Genomic DNA, 19,671 nt, shown 5'->3' with positions numbered 1-19,671 from the left:
TATCGATGTATCCAGTTTATTGACCAAGAAAAGTCACAATACAAGGTAATCTCTGAACCAATACTGCTATAATATATAAAGCTGTGTTAGAGATCGATGAGAACAAGCCCCCAAATGGTGGAAAAGTAGAGAACATGAACAGGCAAATTTGTAGAAATGAAGATCCCCAGTACAAAAGATACTAGACTTTGTAAGTAATTAAATGCAGATTAACCAGCAAGTTTCTGTTGGATTGGAAAAGGCGATCCCACCCAATCATCTGTGTCCCCTTGAATCAAAGAGTAGGGGGCAAAAAACTGGCAAGTGAGAAGCGCCTGGAATGGCGGTCTGACCCCGTAGTGTGGCGGTGGTTTGGGGGTTAGAGCAACAACTGCCGTGTTCATGTCTCTTAGGCCACGTGACTGCTAAGACCTTTTACAGGGATTTTTAAAACTAAGGAGTCATTCATTGACTGAAGACCTACAAATTAAAAATTATTAATTATGTTCTTGATCCAGGGAATATAGTTAATAACTTTGGTGTAGACTCCATACTGATTTGCTTCCCCACAATTAATGGAACCCCAGGACACTATTCCTCCCACAAACCATCTCTGTGTGTCATTATCTAGAAACACTAACGCCCCCCCACTGTCCCCTCTACAGCTGTCCTTGCCCCCGCCTTCTAAGCCCGCACAAAGCATGTTCTCTGTCACCCTCCCCCCTGGATAGGACTGCTTCTCATACGCAGCAGTACATTTCTGATGGTCGACAATTGGTATGTCAACAAACATTAGATTTCTGGCAAGAAAACCCCTGTGGGTTAATCCCCATCCAGATGCGGTTCCAATGTCATTTGTCCTCATGAAGGATTCTGCTTCCTTTCCTGGCAAACAGATAGGCAGGATGTTGCTATTGATTACAACTCTGTTCTTCAATTTAATCAGTGCTATGTCGTTATCAAAACCAGCATCATGAGTGTAACCTTCATGTATAAAAATGGCCTCGGCCCAGGCTCGTGTATAATGAGCCGACAGTCTCTTCAGGGAACCCATTCTGATGTCTAAGGAGGAGGCAGCTTCTTTCTGCGTGTATACAGCGTGAGCAGCTGTAAGGATCCAGTTGTCCTGCAGGAGTGCACCTGCTGCCGTAGTTTGACCCAGTAACAGGACTTGCCAGGGGAAATCACCAAGCTTTGCGTTCTGCCCTCCGTATATACGACCTCCTGTGGTACGAGTTGATATTCCACAAACTGGGGAAAGAAGCAGAGCCTTTACAGAAACCCCACGGTGGTTTTTCCCACAATTACTACAACTTTGGAATTGTGTCTAATGTCCTCCAAAGGTGACGTCGGGTTGAGAGGGCGTCCACCTAAACAAGCAGGTGAGGCTGCTTTAAAACACAGTTCAAAGACCTGATAAAACCTCGCAGTATTAGCTCCTCAGAAAATGAGGTGAGTGAAAATTAACTTTTAGAAACTAATTTGTTTTGCTAAAATAATTTGGCCTACACGATTGGGAAAATTACTTAGTAGGGCAAACAGAAATTGTCTGAGCTGATGTACTGGGTGATGTGATTAGAAAGTGAAAGGAAATGACCTTCTCATTGCTTCCGTTTTCCTACTGGAAAATGGTGTATTTACCATGTAGTTCTGGGACAGCAGGAACTAAGGTCACTAACCCAGGATTTGCAAAATTCTTTTCACTTTTGAACATTTAAATGTTTTCAAAAATCAGAATGTTGCAGTTGTAGCCAGGAACCTTCAGGTTCAGAAATTACTATTTTTGGTCTAGTTGATTCTTCCAAACTAAACTTTACTGTGTATGGCTAACTGAATGTGCTCATTAATGTAGCAACTGTGCTTCCTGTTGTGGCAGAGTACTCGCATTAAAACTTACAAATGTTGTGTCAGCTAAGATGTAGGGTTTGTTTTTTTTTTAAACCAATATAAGCCAGATAACAAAGGAGTGATGAATATATTACCACCTTTCTGATTTTTTTTTTAATCGCTGTACTCAGCTGTATCTTCAGAGCCAATTCTGGTTTAAAAAAAAATTTTTTTTTAAGTACTATTAAAAGGCAAATTGCATTAATGTTTAAAAACTAGATGTCACTGAAAACAATTGCTTAGGGAAATAATGAAGTTATTAGCTTTGGGTTTTAATAGCAGTTTTACAGAGAAGAAAAGTAACTCCGCAGCAGACCTCGTGTTTCTAAATGTATAAATGGTTCAAGATAATTTTTAAAATCATTTAATTTTTTATGCTTACCTAGTCGTAAGGTCAGAAATAATCAAGTGACTGATGCGGTCAGCACCTAGCCACCTCTCCGTCCGGAAAGGGGATAATGAGAACGTATTATTTGGAAATAACAACTTGGTGTAAGAGCCCAGTGCTGAAGCTGCATTTCTGCGACCGCAGCCGAAGCGCCGCTGATCGCCTCCCACCCACTTCTACTTTCCATCAATTACCAGTCTCCTGTATAAATGTATCCATTACCAGGCTCACAGACTGGGAGTGATTTTTCTCCTTTGGAGCTCGTCCAGAATCCATCAGCCTCACACACATATTTACCTGCAAATCATTGGAAAAGCAAAAATGTCTAACTGCACGTGTGAGGTGTTGTCATTTGCTTGAACACCCCTGAAAAATGTTGATTCTGGGGCATCAGTGGGAAATGGAGGCGTCTGAATAACCATTTTACATGATTTCATCAATAGGAGGGCTCTGCATTAACCATGTTTGCTTGCAAAGTGGAAACCTTTTAGATGTGTAACTTGAATATGTATCAAGATCTCAAGTGCTTAATGATAAGGTTTTGACTTGTTAAATTAAACCATTTGGAATATATTGTGTGTTTGTAGTAGTCATTTACCAGATAAGATCTGTTTTCAGATTCCTGCAAATTGACATTAAAGTCACTTCAGCTGTAATATTTCACTTAGCAGGTGGGAGAAGTGCCTTTTAATCTTTTGTGTAGCCTTAGCCAAAAATGTCGGCTAAAGTTTATTTTCAGATCGTGAGGGCTTTGTTTCCAAATATCACGCACCCCCAACTTGGAACAGTTTGCTTACCGTCGTTCGGGGTCATTGTGTAGAAGATGTCATGGCAGCGGTACTGAATCACCGCTTTGTACGTGGTCACGTCAGGGCCTGTGATGTACTGCACTTGGCCGCTGGGTAGGTCATCAGGGGGGCCACAGTCCACAACTAGGAACATGGCAGGAGGAGGACGGTGAAAAGACGGGACTGACAGGTGGTGGTGCTTGGGGTGCTGTAGCTCGAAGCTGTATTCATCCCCACCCCCCGCCCCCGTTTGCGGTAGACATCCTCCCTCTCTGATAAGGGGGGGAATTGCCTCAGTGTGATTTTTAAAGGCTCGCCTTCCTCTCTGTTCTGAACTAAATGGCTAGAGTGAGGTGAGGCCCCTGCGGTAGGAGCCGCGTGATTCCTTTCATACAGGAGGGAATTTAAACCACTTGGACTCCTTAGCGCCCTGACTTCTATTTTTTTGTTTTTTTAAGATTTAGTTTAGTGGAGAGAGAGCACAAGCAGGGGGAGCTGCAGGCAGAGGGAGAGGGAGAAGCAGGCTCCCCGCTGAGCAGGGAGCCCGACCCGGGACTCGATCCCAGGACCCTGAGATCATGACCTGAGCTGAAGGCAGACGCTTCACCGACTGAGCCACCCAGGCGCCCAGCGCCCTGACTTCTAACCCCAAGGTCTGCCGCGGAGCAGCCACACGTGCCTGCCCAGGCTGGGTCCCCTGAAAGTGGCCCTGGGTCTGCAGTCGTTCGGTTGGCCTTAAAGGTAGACGAACAATACAAGGAAGGACTTGGCTGCTGCTAGGTTCCGCTTCATAGACGTATAGGAGACCCGGTAGTCCTAATACCTTGAGTTTGCGTTAGAACGCACACCTGTGAGCAGGTCACTAACGTGAAACAACTGCCCAGTTTCCGAGCCCAAGTGACCGCGGTCTAGAAGTCCTGGTTCGCGCAGCAGAGCTAGAAATCCGTGTTATTTCTCTGGATATTTGAAAAGGTTACATTTAAATAGTTTTCAGCAACTTCCTAGCTGTGTGCCTGGTTCTGTGCCAAGTGCTTGTCCCCTTCTCCGTAGAGGAGATGCCCACACCCACCTCGCTTAAAGCGGCCGAGCTGGGGTTCAAACCTAGACAGACCTCTCGCTCCCAGCTCTACTGCTTTCAAACCGAGGATCCACAGTCTCCTTGGTGGGAATGTAAAATTATGAAGATAAATTCCCTAGGAATTCTGTAGAGACCTTTGCACAAAGTATGCACAAATATATTTACAGGGGTGTTCGCTTCGGCAGTGGAGGTAATGTGAAAATCTGAGCGCCGCGGTGGGGGCGCCAGGCTGTCGTTATTAAGGATGAGTGAGCGGCTCTAGCTAATACTTGGATTGATGTGGAAAGCAATCCCGACGATATGGAGGGAAAAAGCACAGTGCAATCAGACTTAGTATCCCATTTTGGTTAAAAAGTATATAATAGTGGAGTCACCTGGCTGGCTCAGTCCATGAAGCATCTGCCTTGGGCTCAGGTCATGATCCCAGGGTCTTGGGATCAAGCCCCGCATCAGTCTCCCTGCTCAGTGGGGAGCCTGCTTCTCCCTCTGCCCCTCCCCCTGCTTGTGCGCTCTCTTTGTGTCTTACTGAATAAATTTTTAGAAAAATCTTTAAAAAAATAAATTTTAAAAAAGTATATAATAGTGAAATAGGTTAGTGTATATAGCATAGGAATGAGGGAATGGGCCCCACGCCCTCAGTGGTAGTTTGGGGATTTGGGCAAGAGAGGCTCTCACTATGTTTTTGTAAATTTATTTTTTCTAATTAACATGTATTTTATAATTGAAAAAAATATTTAAAATAAGGTGTGATGCTTACAAGATGGTAACGTACCCCCTCACCCTGGTTTGGTATGTAGCGTTCACACACAGCGACCCCATCCCTGCAGGTGGCGGCCTATGTATGTTTATGCACAGGTGGGAGGTGTGTGTGATTGGAGGGATATGATAACAGTGCCATGGTGGGAATTAAAATGTCTCATTTTTTCTTTCCCATCCTCAACGAATATTTTACATTTGGAAAAACATTTTTAAAGATTACGCTTTTCCAAAGGAAAGACTTTTCCTGGTAGCTTGGTTCCGTCGGAAGCCGTAAGTGCACAGAGAGGCTGGGGAAGAGAAGCAAATCTGGAATGCAGTCCCTGATAAGGAGACCATTTCAGAAAACACCAGAAGCAGCAAAGCGGACAAAGCAGCGCAAGCGGTCCCAGGACCCGGGGTCACGTGGCCTTACTGCTGCACTTGGGCATCGGCTGGTCCCAAGAGCCATCTCTCTGACAGACCGCAGCAAAGGATTTCAGGGGCAAATAACCCTAAAGAAGGATTCAGCAAATATTACTTACCTTGTTTGTATCCTGATAGCAGCCCCAAGGCTGTGCTTCTATAGCGGTTCCTGGGCAGGGGGCAGGGGGAGGTTCGGGGGTGCCCGGAGCGGGGTGCCACACCCACGTGACTGGACTCACCCCAACAGCTCTGCGGGGTTTGTCCCCTATGGGACAGACTGTAGGAATCAAATGGGGGGCCTCTGCTGCAGGTTATGAATATTTCCTGCTTTCCCCTGAAATCCAAGAACACATCAGATCTCACAAGTTCCTGCTGATTTTCCACCAAAGTGTGGTGGTGGGAATCTGGCAAAGGCCAACGTGCTCCAACACGGAGCGAATGTGCCTGGATTTTTCTAGCCTGGGGCCATTAGCTGCAGGAGAGTTAAAAATACTTTGATAGGCTTCACACGTGTGTTCTCCGTTTTTATTGCTAGTATTGTTTACGGAGAAACATTTTTCTAAAGTTTATGAAAGATCACTTTGGCAGAAGAAGCCTTTATGCTTCAAAAGAGAGCAGGATGATTTTTGTCCTCCCAGATCAGAAACTGAAGAGGTTTGCAGTCCAAGGGGCTGCGGGAAAAAGCTTGCCTGGGGAAATTTGCAAGGTGGGAAAAGTGGGTTTTTTTGGTGTTTTTTTTTTTTTTTGATTTGTCCCTCCACAGGACTGGATTGAATAGCTAGCTATCATTTCAATGTTATTACTTTTTACCACTGGGATTCAGTGACAATTTTGAAGAACATAAAGAGGACGTGTTAATCTCCTACCTGTGTCCCTAAAGCAACACACTAAGCATTTTTAAAAATTACCCTCCCTCTCCCTTAACAGAGGTCACTATTTATAACTTTGCAGAGTATACTGTTTCCCAGGGCCGTTTAATTTTGTTGTGGGCCCAGGAGTGTGGCCAGGAAAGGTCATCACGTGGCCAGGGGGTAGGAGCCTAACTTAATGCCAGGTGGTCTCCCAGAGCAGGTGGAACCAGGATGGCGAACTCATCGAGCTGCTGTGATGTGCGAACAGAGAAAAGTCCATTGGAATCACCAGCTTTCAATCAAAGGCCTTGTTAAAGCTTTTTGTTTAAAGGCACAATTCCTAAGAATAAAAAATTCTCCATAGCCATCTCTCAGTTTTCTGATTTGTGTTATTCAGTCATAGGCAAAAGAAACCAGCACGCCGACCACAGCTATTTTCGCACTTTCGCACGTTTGCTGATATAAATACGTATGCGTATCAGACCGATCGCGATCCTGCTGCCCTTACCGAGCTGTGTTAACTTACTTGGAGAAGCTCATAACCGGTCTCGCAAAAGACGGCGAAGCGGTCCTCCAGGATGTACTCGACTTGCACCGGCGCGATGTGGCCATTAGGTGGCGCCACCGGACCAGGGCAGGGCTGAGCTGTTGGGGGTGGGGCGGAGAGCGAGCCGGGCTGAGTGAGGGGTTTTGATGCGGTGTCCAGCAGGCCGCTCTGAATTTAGCCATTTAAAGTTCTTGATTTACACATGGAACCCCCAACACATAAAAAGACCTCGCCACAAGTGGGGTAGAGTTCATCGGATTTAACACCAAAGGCAAGATTACACTGGGTCGCTTACTGCACAATTAGGATTTGTGGCCGGGCCTGGGCCTCGGCAGGCGCTGCCAGAAAGGCAGGCACGCGGGGAGCCGGTTCGGCCACCACACCCGCAGCGTCTGCTGGGCGACGGAAACCTTACCCACGCTGCTGGAAACCAAGACACAGTTGGAGCTAGACTGCATTCCCAGCAGTTACTTTCAACTCCCTGTGCCTCAGTTTCCTCATCTGTAAGATGGAGAGGTGAGAATAATCACTCACCCTCCAGGGCTGTCGTGAAGGCCAGACACCTGGACAAGAGTGGGTGCAGGTGACCCCCACAACAGCCCTGTGGCACAGCCTTCGCCGCTCGGGGAAACCTGGGGTTCAGACCCCCTCCAGCACCCAGGAAGCCTCCTGCTTCCCCTCGAGAGTACGTGCCCAGAGTATGCAGGCCTCCGGGGAGACTGTCCTCCACTCTGGCCTCCAAACCTGGCCTGTTGTCACCCCAAGCCTTCAGCCCACCACCACGGCTACCCTTCGGCCCGCACGAGTCTTCTGCGGAATCCCCTTCTCCCTCCAGCTGCTGGGCTCTGTGTCCCAGGGAGGCTCTCAGTCCCCTGCGGGCCCAAAGTCCCCACCTCCAGGGACAGCCCTGGCTGGTACCCAGCTGGCACCCTCCCTCTCTCGCACAGGCCTCAAGGCTCTGTCCTGGCCCTTCCCCCACCCGCCTGGCAGACCTGACGCCCCCTTTGAGTCTTCCTGAAACCAGCACTTCAGTTATAGAAGTTTTATTACTTTGACCTACAGGACAATGAAAGACTTTCAAAAATGAACAGGAGACAAACGAATTGTCCTCATAGTGCTGGGCTCCTTCCTCCCAACCAGTCTCTCCCCTTCCCACATTTCCAACAGAGGTGGCCCAAGGGTTAATCTTTTCTAATCCAAGTTTCTAATTTAAAAAACTACCCCAATCCCTATAATCCAATTATCACTTCCTCCATGCCACACCCTGCACCCAATGCTTTCCCTGCATTAGCCCACGAATCAACACCTTTTGAAGGAGACATTGTCCTTAATTGGAATAATTGGGACATTAAGGGTCAGAAAAGTTATGTGACAGGTTCAGTGTCACATAGCCAGGAAACAGGCTGGACACAAACCTAGGCAGCCTGACACCCAACCCCGAGCTCTGAGCTTCCTGAATGGATGGTTGGTTAGAGAGAAGGATGGATAGATGGATAAGAAGAAAGGATGGATGGATGAATGGAAGAAAGGATGGATGGAAGGAAAGAAGGTAGGAAGGAAGGAAGGAAGGAAGGAAGGAAGGAAGGAAGGAAGGAAGGAAGGGAGGGAGGAAGGGAGGGAGGGAGGAAGGAAGGAAGGAAGGAAGGAAGGGAGGGAGGAAGGAAGGGAGGGAGGAAGGAAGGGAGGAAGCCAAGGAAGGAGAGAAGTAGGGAGAGATGTTCTTTCCCCAGGAGAAGGTGATCTTGCCTAGAACAATCTTTTCTTTTGCTTATTACCTTTCTTGCCCCACCTTCCTTCCTATGAAAACCCTCCATTTTGTACAACTCCCTTCAGAGCTCCCCTCCACCTGGTAGATGGGATGCTGCCCAATTCACGAATCGTTTAATAGAACCAATTAGATCTTCAAATTTACTCAGTGGAATTTTGGGGTTTTTTGTTTTCAATGGTGGCAGAATATGGCACTCCAGAATATGCCTCTTTGGCATACGGATTACTTTGAGCTGATTATTTTCAGAAATAGCAGACACAGAAGAAGATCTGAAAACAGAGTGGAAGTTATCCTTTTGTAAGGGAACTTTATATTCACAAAAGAAATGTCCATTTAGAGTGTCTCCTCTGTCCCAGGAGAAGGATGACTAAATCACTAGAAACTCGTCCCCAGAGAAGGCAGGACCTTACATCTGTATAACAAACCTTACTTTTGTTTACCGTACTTTTCCCAGTCGTGGGCACCTCCTCATAACTGGCTTCCCCCACACCCTTCTCTCTTTTGTCTCTAGCAGAAGATGGTACTGACGCCTTGAGCTGTAAGTCCCATTCTCCTGTGGGTCATCTCCCACGTATGCATGAGACATACACCTTAACACACTTGTCTGTTTTTCTCTTGTTAATCTGTCTCTTGGTCCCAGGCAAGAATTTAGGAGGGCAGAGGGAAAATTGTTTTTTCCTCTCCTACAGATGGAAGGACTAGTTGAGTGGGTGAGTGGATGGAAAAGGGGAGGGAGGAGGAGGAGTGAGGAGAGGGATAGGTGGGTGGAAGGCATTTCCCCTTAAGAACCACTGTCTCGCAGACCACCCTCACTTAAACCTTGTTTGTCTTCCAGTGGAGTTCAGGACACACTACCCCAAAAGACAGCACCTGGGTGTGTTGAATATTTTAAGCGGAAGGAGTTTGAGAAAACAGAAACAGGGAAATACCTTGGACCTCCACTCCCTCCCCCGACCTTCTTCCCCACCACAGTCAGAAGACCCTCATGTACCGCCACGTGACAGGTGCCCTCCCTACACCAGGAGGGAAGGAGCATCCTTATCTCCAAAGACAAAGGGGGCCAAGAAGAATCCAAATAAAGAGGCTTTGCTAAGTTTCCCCCATTTACAACACTTGCCTTAACCTGTCATCTTTCCCCATGACTGTCTCCTCTTCTGCAAACCACCGCCGCACAGAAATACACAAGCCTAACTGTTCCTCTGGCTCTTTACTTCCTTGCAAAGTTGCCCATGCCACACAGACCTTACATTACATAAGTGTGGATGTTTTTCTCCTGTTGATCAGTCTTTGTCAGTTTACTTTCGGACCCATCCAGGAATCCTAGAGGGCCGAGGAAAATTTTCTCCTCCCCTACACTTCCCGGGCCTAGCCAGGAAGCGTTCCATCCTTACGTAGCTCCTTGACACACCAGGAAGAGCCTCCTGCTGGGATCCAAGGCCCACTTGCCCTCACCTGTGGTGGTGTAGTGGATCTTCCAGCCAGTGTGGTCCCCTGAATGGTCAGTGACAAACGTGATGGTCACGGCATTGCTTTTAGTTTCAATCCTAGGGGGCAACGTTGTCCCACAAAATGGGCCATATTCCTCTTTGTCTGTTTGAATCTGAAAGCAGAAAGGGCCCTGTCACCTCAGGACCCACCAGAGCCAGACGAGGTCTAGATCCCGGGAACCAGACCTTGAGGGAGTCGTAGGGGCACAGGGTGTCCGGGTGTGTCTCCACATCGAAGGACCCCAAGAAGTCCAGGATGATGCTGAACCCCTCCTCCAGGTGGATGCTGTAGGTGCAACTTGAGAGTTTGGGGTACGGCTGTGGGTATTCAGGGCTGCTGAGCACCCCTGACCGGTTGGTGAAGACCTGACCTGAACACAGGGCTGAGAGAGGACCAGACGTTGTGAGATCTTGACTCCAACCCCCTGGCTGCCCTCACTGTCCTCTGGCCCAGTCAGACCAGTCACCCCACCTCAGGGGTGAAGGAACAATCTAGAGTTTCTTGGGCTTCCTGGCTTTGGCTGAAACAGGTAGCCCTTGGATACATATTTTCCAGGGCCCCACTCACACCCCCAGGGGCTCCTAGGCCAGAGTCACAACTCTGGCGGTGATGAAGTGAGCGAGGTTAGACTCTGCTGAGGGGGAAGAAGACAAGGGGGTCCTTCATCCACCCCTGACCCCAGCAACTCCCAAATTCATCCACCATGGGGCTCCCACTCCCACCCAGCTGCGACCAGTCCAGGCTTCCCTGGGTCCCCACGGGGAACAGAGGGGCCTCCCCTTGTCCATTTTCCCTCCCACCCTAGGTCTGGGCACTGCCCTGGGGATTAGTTGAGGGAAGTTCAAGTTCACACTAATCAAAAGCATGTCTGGTGCCCTCTTTCCCCACAGGGCCACCTGGTCGTGCACTTGAAGGGCGAGCTTCTGCACCAGCCGTGGGAGGAGTCCGCCCCTCCCCACCCCAGGCTGCAGAGGGCATTTGAGCCGGGAGGCTTCCAGAAGTGAGGAGTCCCAACACAGCCGGCCTTTCTCTGTGTGCCTGCTCTCCACAGGGCACAGGGAAGAGCCCCTGGATGTGGGGGGCCAGACTGCCCATCGACGGCCAGCTCCCTGGCCTCTCTGCCCTGGGTCAGGCTCCCCCAGCCCAGCACACCTGGGACATGAGCCATTCCCCGAACAGGAGCTGGTCCAAGGGTGCTCCCAGCTCAGCCCCTGGGGACCCGGTGGGGGAGGAGAGAAAGCTTGATTTCCCTGTGTGAACTCAGGCAAACCCTCGTCCCTCCCTGGGCCTCAGTGCCCCATCTTCAGAATGGATTGGGGGATGCTGAGCAAAGCTTTCCGGCAAAGGGGCCTCTGGCCCCATGGAGGGGGCTCCCACCAACTAGAGTTCATCCAGGCTGTGATGAGGGGAGGGAGAGGCAGAGGCGGCCCGGGTGCGCACCACTGCCCTCTCCCCACCGTGCCACCCAAGAGACACGAGCAGTAGGTGGAGGTGGAGGCAGCTTTATTGTTAGGTCCACAGAGGGGTGGATGGGGTGGATGGGGTGGATGGGGGGCTGCAGGCAGCAGCAATCTCGGCCCGACCCAGACCGGAGCTAGAAGTGAGGCTAGGGGCTCTGCTCTGGAAGAGAGAACAGAGAGACAGGGAGAGACACTGGGGGAGAGACACTGAGCAGAGGGAGGCAGGGGCGGCCCTAAGTCTTGGGGCTGTCCCCTCCCCAGGGCACCCTCGAGTTTCCCATCTGGGCACCAGGCACCTGGCAGGGGCTCAGACGGGGCGGACAGTAGAGGCCAAAAGATCAGCCTGCTGGGGAACCAGCCACTTTGAGTACGCCCCGCCCCCACTGGGAAGTTTTGTGCAGGGAAGCCTGTGCGAGCCGGGCCTATGGTCCCCATTCCTCCAACCTGGGAGCCCAAGGAGGGCGAGGTGGCTGTATCAGGGGTCCAGAGCCCAGACAGGGTAGGTACATAGTGGGGGCCCAACACAATGTGATTCAAATAATGGGCTGAAGACCCATGAGAGGGAGCTGAGGATGGAACAGAGGAGGGAGAGGGATTACAGAATGTGAATGGATGGACAGACAGCAGGAGGGGACAGAAAATCAAAGATGGCAGGAGGGGACAGCCTGCCAAGAGGAGTGCCCAGTAGGCCAAGGTCAGTGGTCCTCCAGACCCCTGGGCAGAGCACTTATGGCTTTTAGGAGCTGGCTGTGTTCCGGACCAAGGTGGGGGCTGGGCTGGGCACAGTGTCCGCCCCGTACCTGCCCCGCCCCGCTCACCTGAGCAGGTGCGCTTGTTCTCGTGGAGCACGTAGCCCCTGCGGCAGGAGCAGTAGAAGCCACCCAGGTGGTTATGGCAGTGGTGGTCGCAGGGAGGGGCCTGTCCGGGGGGCACCTGGCACTCATCGATGTCTGGGGGAGGGGCGCGTCAGGCAGGTGGTCAGATGGGAGGAGATGAGGCGGTATTGGGGCCCGGGAGCAGACTCAGCCTCACGGCTGACCCAAGAGGAGCCCCATGTTTGGAAGTGGCTGGTACCCCGCCAAGCATTTTACAGGCCTAGGGTCATTATAACCTCCTCAGGGCCCTTGGCGGTAGATGTCAGTACCCCCTTTCACAAACGAGTGATGGGTTAAGTGTCCTGCTTAAAGTCACGCAGCTAGTGGGCGACCAGCAGGAGCGGCCAGCCGTCGACCCCAACAAGCAGGGCTATGACCCGGGTTCCAGCAAAGCCTGCTGCAGCCTCCTGAGGAGCACAGAGAGGTGGAGCCACTTGCCCCAGGTCACACAGCTGGTCCCTGCAGGAGCCCCTACCTGAAATCGAGTGTTTGGCTCGAAGCCCACGCACAGGGAGCACTGCACAGGGAGCACCGTGCTGCGTGTTCTCAGAGGCACTCAGGCGGGCGGGGCTGCACTTCCCATCCGGAGGTGGGCTCACTGGGCCCTGGCCTCACGGTGGGGTGGGGGAGGCTAGGAGCAAGTCCCCGGCTCAGCAGCCCGCACACCACCGGAGGGCGGGGGCACCGGAGGGCGGGGGTCACAGCTGTTACTGATATTTGCCCTGCGGCCAGTGTTGGACAGAGGTGTGGACTCCTCTCCCGCTGGTTCAGCAGGACCCAGCCTCAGGGAGGTGATGAGACAGAAGGGAGAGCTGGCCTGGCCTAAGACAGAGTCACCCCGTGGGCAGATGGGCCATCTCCTGTCCCCCCACACCCCACCCCACCACCGCCCCGGCCTCCAACCGCCTCACCCTCGGCTGCATAGAAGGCCTCAAAGCCCGTGAACGGCTTCTCATTGGAGTAGTCGGAGCGGAAGGTGACGTCCAGCCTGGAGGCCGGCGAGTAGAAGGTGTCATTGCCGGGGGCGCGCTCGGTGTCCGTGCTCTCGTGCCCACACAGCGTGGCCAGCACCTTGGTCCCTGAGCTCAGCTGTAGGGTTGGAGTCACGGCAAGGGAGGGCGAGACGCAAGGCCTGCCCTCCCCCCTCCCTCCCTCCGAGGCCAGACCCTGCTCCCAGGGGTCCCTGTCCCCCAGCCCTCGGGAGGGTCCGGGTCGTCCCCCTCGTCGGCACCTTGACGTAGTCATACTCGCAGAGGTAGGAGAGCTCCAGGTGGAAGTGGGTGAAGTAGAGACGCAGGCGGTAGCCGGGGGGCGCCATCAGGGTCCAGCGCTGCTCCTGGTTGTTGGCATACTCCCCGGGGAAGCCAGGGGATGCCAGGCGCCCGAACATGGGCTCAGGCCACTGTGGGTGCGGGGCTGTGGCTGCCGAGCCCCACAGCAAGCCCAGGAAAACCAGCAGCCTGGGGCGGTGGCAGATGGCGGGTGAGGGCCCTGCTCTAACACCTCGTCCCTGGGGGAGACGGTGGGGGGCTCCCACTCACCTCATTGCGCTCCAGTTCTGCTGGCCAGGCCCAGTCTGGAGCCACCCGGTGTCTCACCTTTGATCTGTTTGTCCAACGCCTGGCCCTGCCCCCAGCCTCCCTGACCCTGGGATTCTGGGAGTTGACCCCATGAATCCGGCTTGCCCCAAGTGTCAGGCAGGGAGGAGGGGTTGCTCCAGGAGCCAGGACCTGGACCTGGATGACAGATAGCCCTGGAATAAATCCTGCTCCGTCCCTCACCCTTCACCTCCGGTCTTCCCCTCAGTGTGGGACTTCTGAGGCCAGCGGGGGTCTCCACGACCATGATCAAGACAGTGATGGCTTCTGGGGAGAGATGCGGATGCGTCTACTTTTGCTCCCTCCCTCCTGCATCTACTTTTTCCCTACGCAAGATGGGAAAGAGAATTTTTAAAAACACATGCATGCGTGAGGATGGGAGGCATGGGAGTGGGCGATATGGGAGAGGAGGCAGCATCACCATTTTGCAAGCCGGAAAAACAGATGCACAGGTGAAAACTGCCCTCTGGAAAGCAACTCTGTTGGCAATGGAATCAGGAATTGGCTTGGGAATGGACAGCACCACAAGTCCTTCCAGAAGCATTAAGAAGCGGACCAATCCTATTTCCCATCCCCTGACCCCGGCAGAAACAGGAGGGAGTAGAAGGAGGGTCCCAGGCTCCACTGAGCAGGGAGGGACAGCCAGAAAACAGGGTGTTAAGCAGACAGACCGAATGTTGAGAGCCCCAGCCTTCCTCCCGAGTCAACTCCTACAACCAAGCAGCCCCCTGGGCAGACTTCTCCATTGTCGCCGGACAGTGTGGCCAGTCCAGGAGGAATACCTGAGGACACTGACTTGGAAGGTTCTCCCAGCAAATGGGTCAGCCGTGTCACCCTTGATGAAAACTTAGCGGACAAGCCCCGGTCGTGTGCTCAGAGCTTCCAAATAGCTTTTTAGTCCCCACTCTTACATATGAGCAGAACATTCAAGGAAAACCTCAGACACAAGAGAGAATACTCCAAATCAGCCAACCAACCAAAGAGTACAGAAGCAAAGCAGGGAGGAGAAAATGCCCCAAACCAAAGCGAAACAATCATTAACATCTTCAGAGGGAAAAGAGAAGCAAGGACAAGAAGCAAGAACAGGAAACTATTGATTGATTGATTTTTTAAAGATTTTATTTATTTATTTGACAGAGAGAGAGACAGCCAGCGAGTGAGGGAACACAAGTGGGGGGAGTGGGAGAGGAAGAAGCAGGCTCGCAGTGGAGGAGCCTGATGTGGGCCTGATCCCAGGACCCTGGGATCACGCTCTGAGCCGAAGGCAGACGCTTAACGACTGAGCCACCCAGGCGCCCTGAATGTTCTTTTTAAATAGTCTCCTGGGGCACCTGGGTGGCTCAGTCGGTTAAGCGTCTGCCTTCGGCTCAGGTCATGATCCCAGGGTCCTGGGATCAAGTCTTTCATCGGGCTCCTTGCTCAGCGGGAGCCTGCTTCTCCCACTGCCTGCCACGCGTGTGCGTGCTCTCTCTCTGACAAATAAATAAAATCTTTAAAAAAAAAGAAAAAGTAAAAGAACATTCAGAGAACAAAAAATAGTTTAAGGAAATAAAAAGTATGATAGAAATGAAAGGCTCAATCAAATATTTGGAAGATAAAATGGAAGAACTCTTCCAGAAAATAGAGCAGTAAAGAAATAAAAAACAGTGAAGACGAGAACATTAACAGATTTGCACCATATGTCATAGACTGAAAAAGTGGAATTCCAGACAGAGATAAAGGAAACAGAGGAGAGGAAATTATAAAGAAAAGAATGCAAAGAAATGTCCCTAAACAGAAGAACATAAGTTTGTTGACTGAAAGTGTCCCCAGTGCCCAGAACAAAGAGATGAAAATAGAACTTTACACATGAGATCTCAAAAGGTTGGAGAGAAAAATAATTTTGCACAGACTGAGAAAGAAGGAGCGAGAAAACAGAACAAATAACGCATACAAAATATCAGGAAAAGAATTGTTTTAGAGTTCCCCCAAACAACACCGGAAACTAGAAGCCAGTGTCCGAGATGGTCTTCAAAGATTCCTGCTTTTGGGGTCCTCGCACGCTTGTATGCAGTCTCCTCCCAACTGGAGTAAGGCTTGTGGGGGGATATGGCTGAAGCAGTGTGTTACTCTGGGGCTCAGCCATATAAGACCCTGCAACTTCCGCCTGGCTCTCTTTGGGGTCCGTTGCTCTGGGAAGCCAGCTGCCATGTTGGGAGGATACTCGGTGTCCCTATGGAGAGGTCCACATGGGGAAGAACGGAGGCCTCCTAACCACCACCGGTGTGATTTGCTGGTCATGTGAGGGAACCGTCTGGGAAGCGGATCCTCTAGCTCTGGTTAAGGTCAGGTGACCGCAGCCTTGGCCGACAGCTTTACTGCAACCTTACGAATGACTCTAGGTTGGACCAACTGGCTGAGCCACTCCCCAAATCCTGACCCACAGAAAAGACGTCACTCTGCTACGTTTGGGCTAATCTTCAACACAGCAACAGACAGTCCATAAAAATGGAAAAGAGCAACTCTCAGAACGCTAAAGAAAGATGATTTCCAACGTAGAATTCTATATGCATCCAAATGCTATACCGGCCAATTAAGCACGAAGATGAAACAAAGACATTTCATGGGTGTCAGAGTTTTAAAACTTTGCATCCCCTTTCCCTATCCTCAGAAAGCTACTACAGAATACGCTCCAGCCAGACAAGGGAGTAAAACCAAGAGACAGGAAGTTATGGCGTCCAAGAGACAAGACTTCTGATAGGGAGTTCCATTGGGGGTAGTCAGAAGGCTCAGGACAGAACACATGTAGTCTAGAGATTAAAAAAAACCTCGTTCAGTAGTTTTTGTTTCTTAAATGAGAGTGTTACATACTTTCTTTTACAAGTCATAACGGAGAAACACAAATTATGAATATTAATATTTCCTGTTAGTGATTATTCCATTCAATGTGATCGTGAATTAACTATAAATTATAATGGGGCAGATACTAGGATCTCATAACCAAAAAATTGATTGGCATCCTGTCCAGATCCTCACAACATGTATTGAGTCCAAAGATCTTTAAAAAAAGAAAAAGAGCTTTCAAGATTTGGTAAAAAGTTCAGGGCTAAACTGGTGATGAATGTATTAAAAATTAAGCAAATGCCAAACACCTCCAGGGGCAAGCCGCGGCTGCGCAGGGGATGGAGTTAGGCTCCCTTCCTGGCCGAGAGCTGTGATGGCACCAACAATGAACACGGAGCTGACCGAGGTGATCATTTCGTTGTGGAGAGTGTGGCTGGGTCAGGGAAGGAAAGAACGAAACCCTCGGCTTCCCTAGTGGAAAGTCAACAGATTAGGACTGAACCTGACAAGCATTAGCGTGGTAATTCAAGAGGATACAGACCTGCGGGTAAATACCAGAACCATCAGCTGGGAGGGGTACACGTGGCTGAGGAGGCCACCATTTTCCTTCGAACTATCCACCCATAGCTACTGGAATCCTTAAACTGGGGCAGGGCGAGTTTTGATAACTAACTAAACTTCAAAAGTCTAGACGGGGGGGGGGGGGCGCCTGGCTGGCTCAGTCAGTAGAGCATGCGACTCTTGATCTCGGGGTTGTGAGTTGGAGCCCCACGTTGGGCATACAGCTTACTTAAAATATCAAACAAAACCCAACAAAATCCAAAAAGCTCTAGGCAGGATTGATTTTATCCTCAGTGCCATAGGCAGGGCCTGTTCATGGCTCTCTCTGGGATTTCTGGGACCTCGGGGCTCGGGCCATGTCTGCACTGAATGCCCCGCTTCTGCTTCGGGCCATCAGTCCGTGTCTTCATCACATCTATCTAGATGTGGGGTCCAGTGCGAGTCCTTAACATGCACCCTTCAAGGAGGCTTTACTAAAAGCTGGGGAAGTGGAGGGATTTACACTGCAGGCAACTTCAACGTCCAGGTCAGGCATTCTTGTTTCCCCAGTGACGCCACTCTTCCTACAACTTGGGGCCTCCTCTTCCCTTCCTCTGCCCCAGTGCGCAATCCTGATTCCCACTAGCTCCACAAGTATCACTTGAGCTACACTTAACTGAGTATCTCACAGGGGAGGGCCATTGCTCTCAGAGGCTTTACAGACAGGGCAAGCAAGTCAGGAGCTGAGCAGCTCAACACCACAGAGCTGATGGGAGGCAGAGCTGAGACTCAGACCCAGGTCCAGAGCCCTGCCAGCAGCATTCCTGGGGTCACCCTGGGGATGGACCTTCCTGGAGTTTGGTAAAGATGAGCTAGGGGAGGAGAGTGGACATCTAGTGATGTCCCTGTTAGGGCCCAAGGGTGCTTGGGCTGAGCTGCAGAGGACACACGCAGGGCAGGTCGAGTGGAGTGGCTCTCCAAAGGCCAGCTGCCTGCTGTCCTCCACCATGTGCTTACTGTGTGTGTGGCCTTGGTCGTCACTACCTCCCTGTGCAGTTAACAGTACTTCCTCACAGGCAGCTATAAGGATTAAGGAAGGAGACCTGGGTTGGGTCAGGGCCTCCTAACTAGCCACTGTATCTTCCTTTAACTGACACTCTGCCGTGTGGCCCACACGTGTCATGACCCCACCTGGCCTCCCTGGGAGTGGGGAAACAATGTCCACCCTCAAGGCCAGGTGTAAGATTGTTCTAGGGTTTGGGGGGGGCGGTGGAATGGCAAAGTTAGCTTGCGATCACAGGTCAGAAGGTGCTCCAAGTCCAGTGAGGGAACGGGGGTGGGGTGTGTGGAGCCCAGAGCCCAGAGAGGGAAAATGACCTCCCTGACGCCACTCAAGAAGTTGGCTGTGCAGCTGGAGCCTTGCTCCCGACCCCCATGACGACTGCAGTTCCAGCCCCCTGGAAACTGTCAGGTCCAAGGTAGCTGCCCAGAGAGATGCAGGTGGGGGGTGTTCTGGCACCCCCCACCTCCCTGCCGGGGCCACTCCCTTGTCCCCTTCCTGCCAAGTCTTTCAGTTCAACCCACCTTCTGGCAGTACTTCTGTCCCAGGTGGAGAAAGGGGTTGGTGAGGTCAGCTTTTCCAAAGATCAGGGCCCTTTCCTGCAGACTCTGAGACGGGAGGGGGCTGGAGGCCCTGTCCCCCAATCTGCACCCCGTTATGGTGGCTCCTCTCCTCCCAGGAGCGCCTCAGTCCTGGTTGTTGGGGAGGGCGAGGTGCCTGGGGCAGAGGATGGAGGTTCAGGACCTTGGAGAGGGGACAGTCCTGTGCCCACGGAGTCCTGGGCCGGCCACCCACACCTGCTTTCTCAACCTCTCAACACTTAGTGGGGGGGACTTCTGGGAATTGACCAGAGCACGCTCATGGGTTGGCAGGCAGGATGGGAACCTAAGTCTGAATCCTGAGCCAACTCAGGGCACCTGATGTGCTTAAACAGGCCCACGTAACTGGACCCCAATGACGCACCAGCCAGCCGCCTCTGGAGTACCTTCCGGCACCCCCCAACCTCCCAGGATGGGACCTGAGAACCCTGTGAGTGACCCTAATTCTTCTGAGACAACAACGCCCCTGAGTGGCCCCACCATGATCTTCTCAACGCCCCAGCCCTGGCCCCGGGGCTGTCACCCCCACCCTCTGTGGGGCTTGGTGAAGGAATGACCGCGGCAGGGTCTCAGGACAGACTTGGGCCCCGTCTGATAACCGCTGTGTCCCCTGGTGCCACAGGTCAAGAGGCCAGTCCCAGGTGACACAGGAGGGCTGGGTCTGCCTATTCACAGACACGTGGTGGACACCCGCAGGCCAGACGCCGGGGCCGACTCAGAGCCCGATACACAGCAGCGCCCGACGGTGGCTGCCACGGCACCTGCCTGGGCCCATTCAAGG

At 51.7% G+C, this 19,671-nt stretch overlaps 1 protein-coding gene across 2 annotated transcripts; it reads right to left on the bottom strand.

Moving 5' to 3' along the window:
- MASP2 (MBL associated serine protease 2) lies at positions 1 to 19,576 on the bottom strand. Of its 2 annotated transcripts, XM_045776845.2 has the most exons (12): positions 18,816 to 19,576; positions 13,812 to 14,135; positions 13,502 to 13,730; positions 13,182 to 13,359; positions 12,214 to 12,345; positions 10,121 to 10,317; positions 9,900 to 10,047; positions 6,659 to 6,777; positions 5,292 to 5,370; positions 3,052 to 3,186; positions 2,477 to 2,551; positions 1 to 1,230 (listed from the first exon to the last, which is right to left on the bottom strand). In XM_045776845.2, exons 2-12 carry the CDS (start codon positions 13,814 to 13,816, stop codon positions 467 to 469), a joined length of 2,061 nt encoding a protein of 686 aa, XP_045632801.2. In that variant the 5' UTR covers positions 13,817 to 14,135; positions 18,816 to 19,576; the 3' UTR covers positions 1 to 466. The 2 variants fall into 2 exon arrangements, with proteins under 2 accessions (XP_045632801.2, XP_087714713.1); XM_087858587.1 differs by lacking the exon at positions 18,816 to 19,576 and having other exon boundaries at positions 13,812 to 15,052.
- Positions 19,577 to 19,671: the final 95 nt, after the last annotated feature.

This window comes from Ursus americanus, chromosome 33 (genome assembly GCF_024610735.1).
Source record: "Ursus americanus isolate L20-20 chromosome 33, mUrsAme1.1.p, whole genome shotgun sequence".
Classification (NCBI taxonomy): domain Eukaryota; kingdom Metazoa; phylum Chordata; class Mammalia; order Carnivora; family Ursidae; genus Ursus; species Ursus americanus.
Note: the sequence above shows the minus strand (reverse complement) of the source record. Positions and strands in the feature narration are given on the sequence as shown.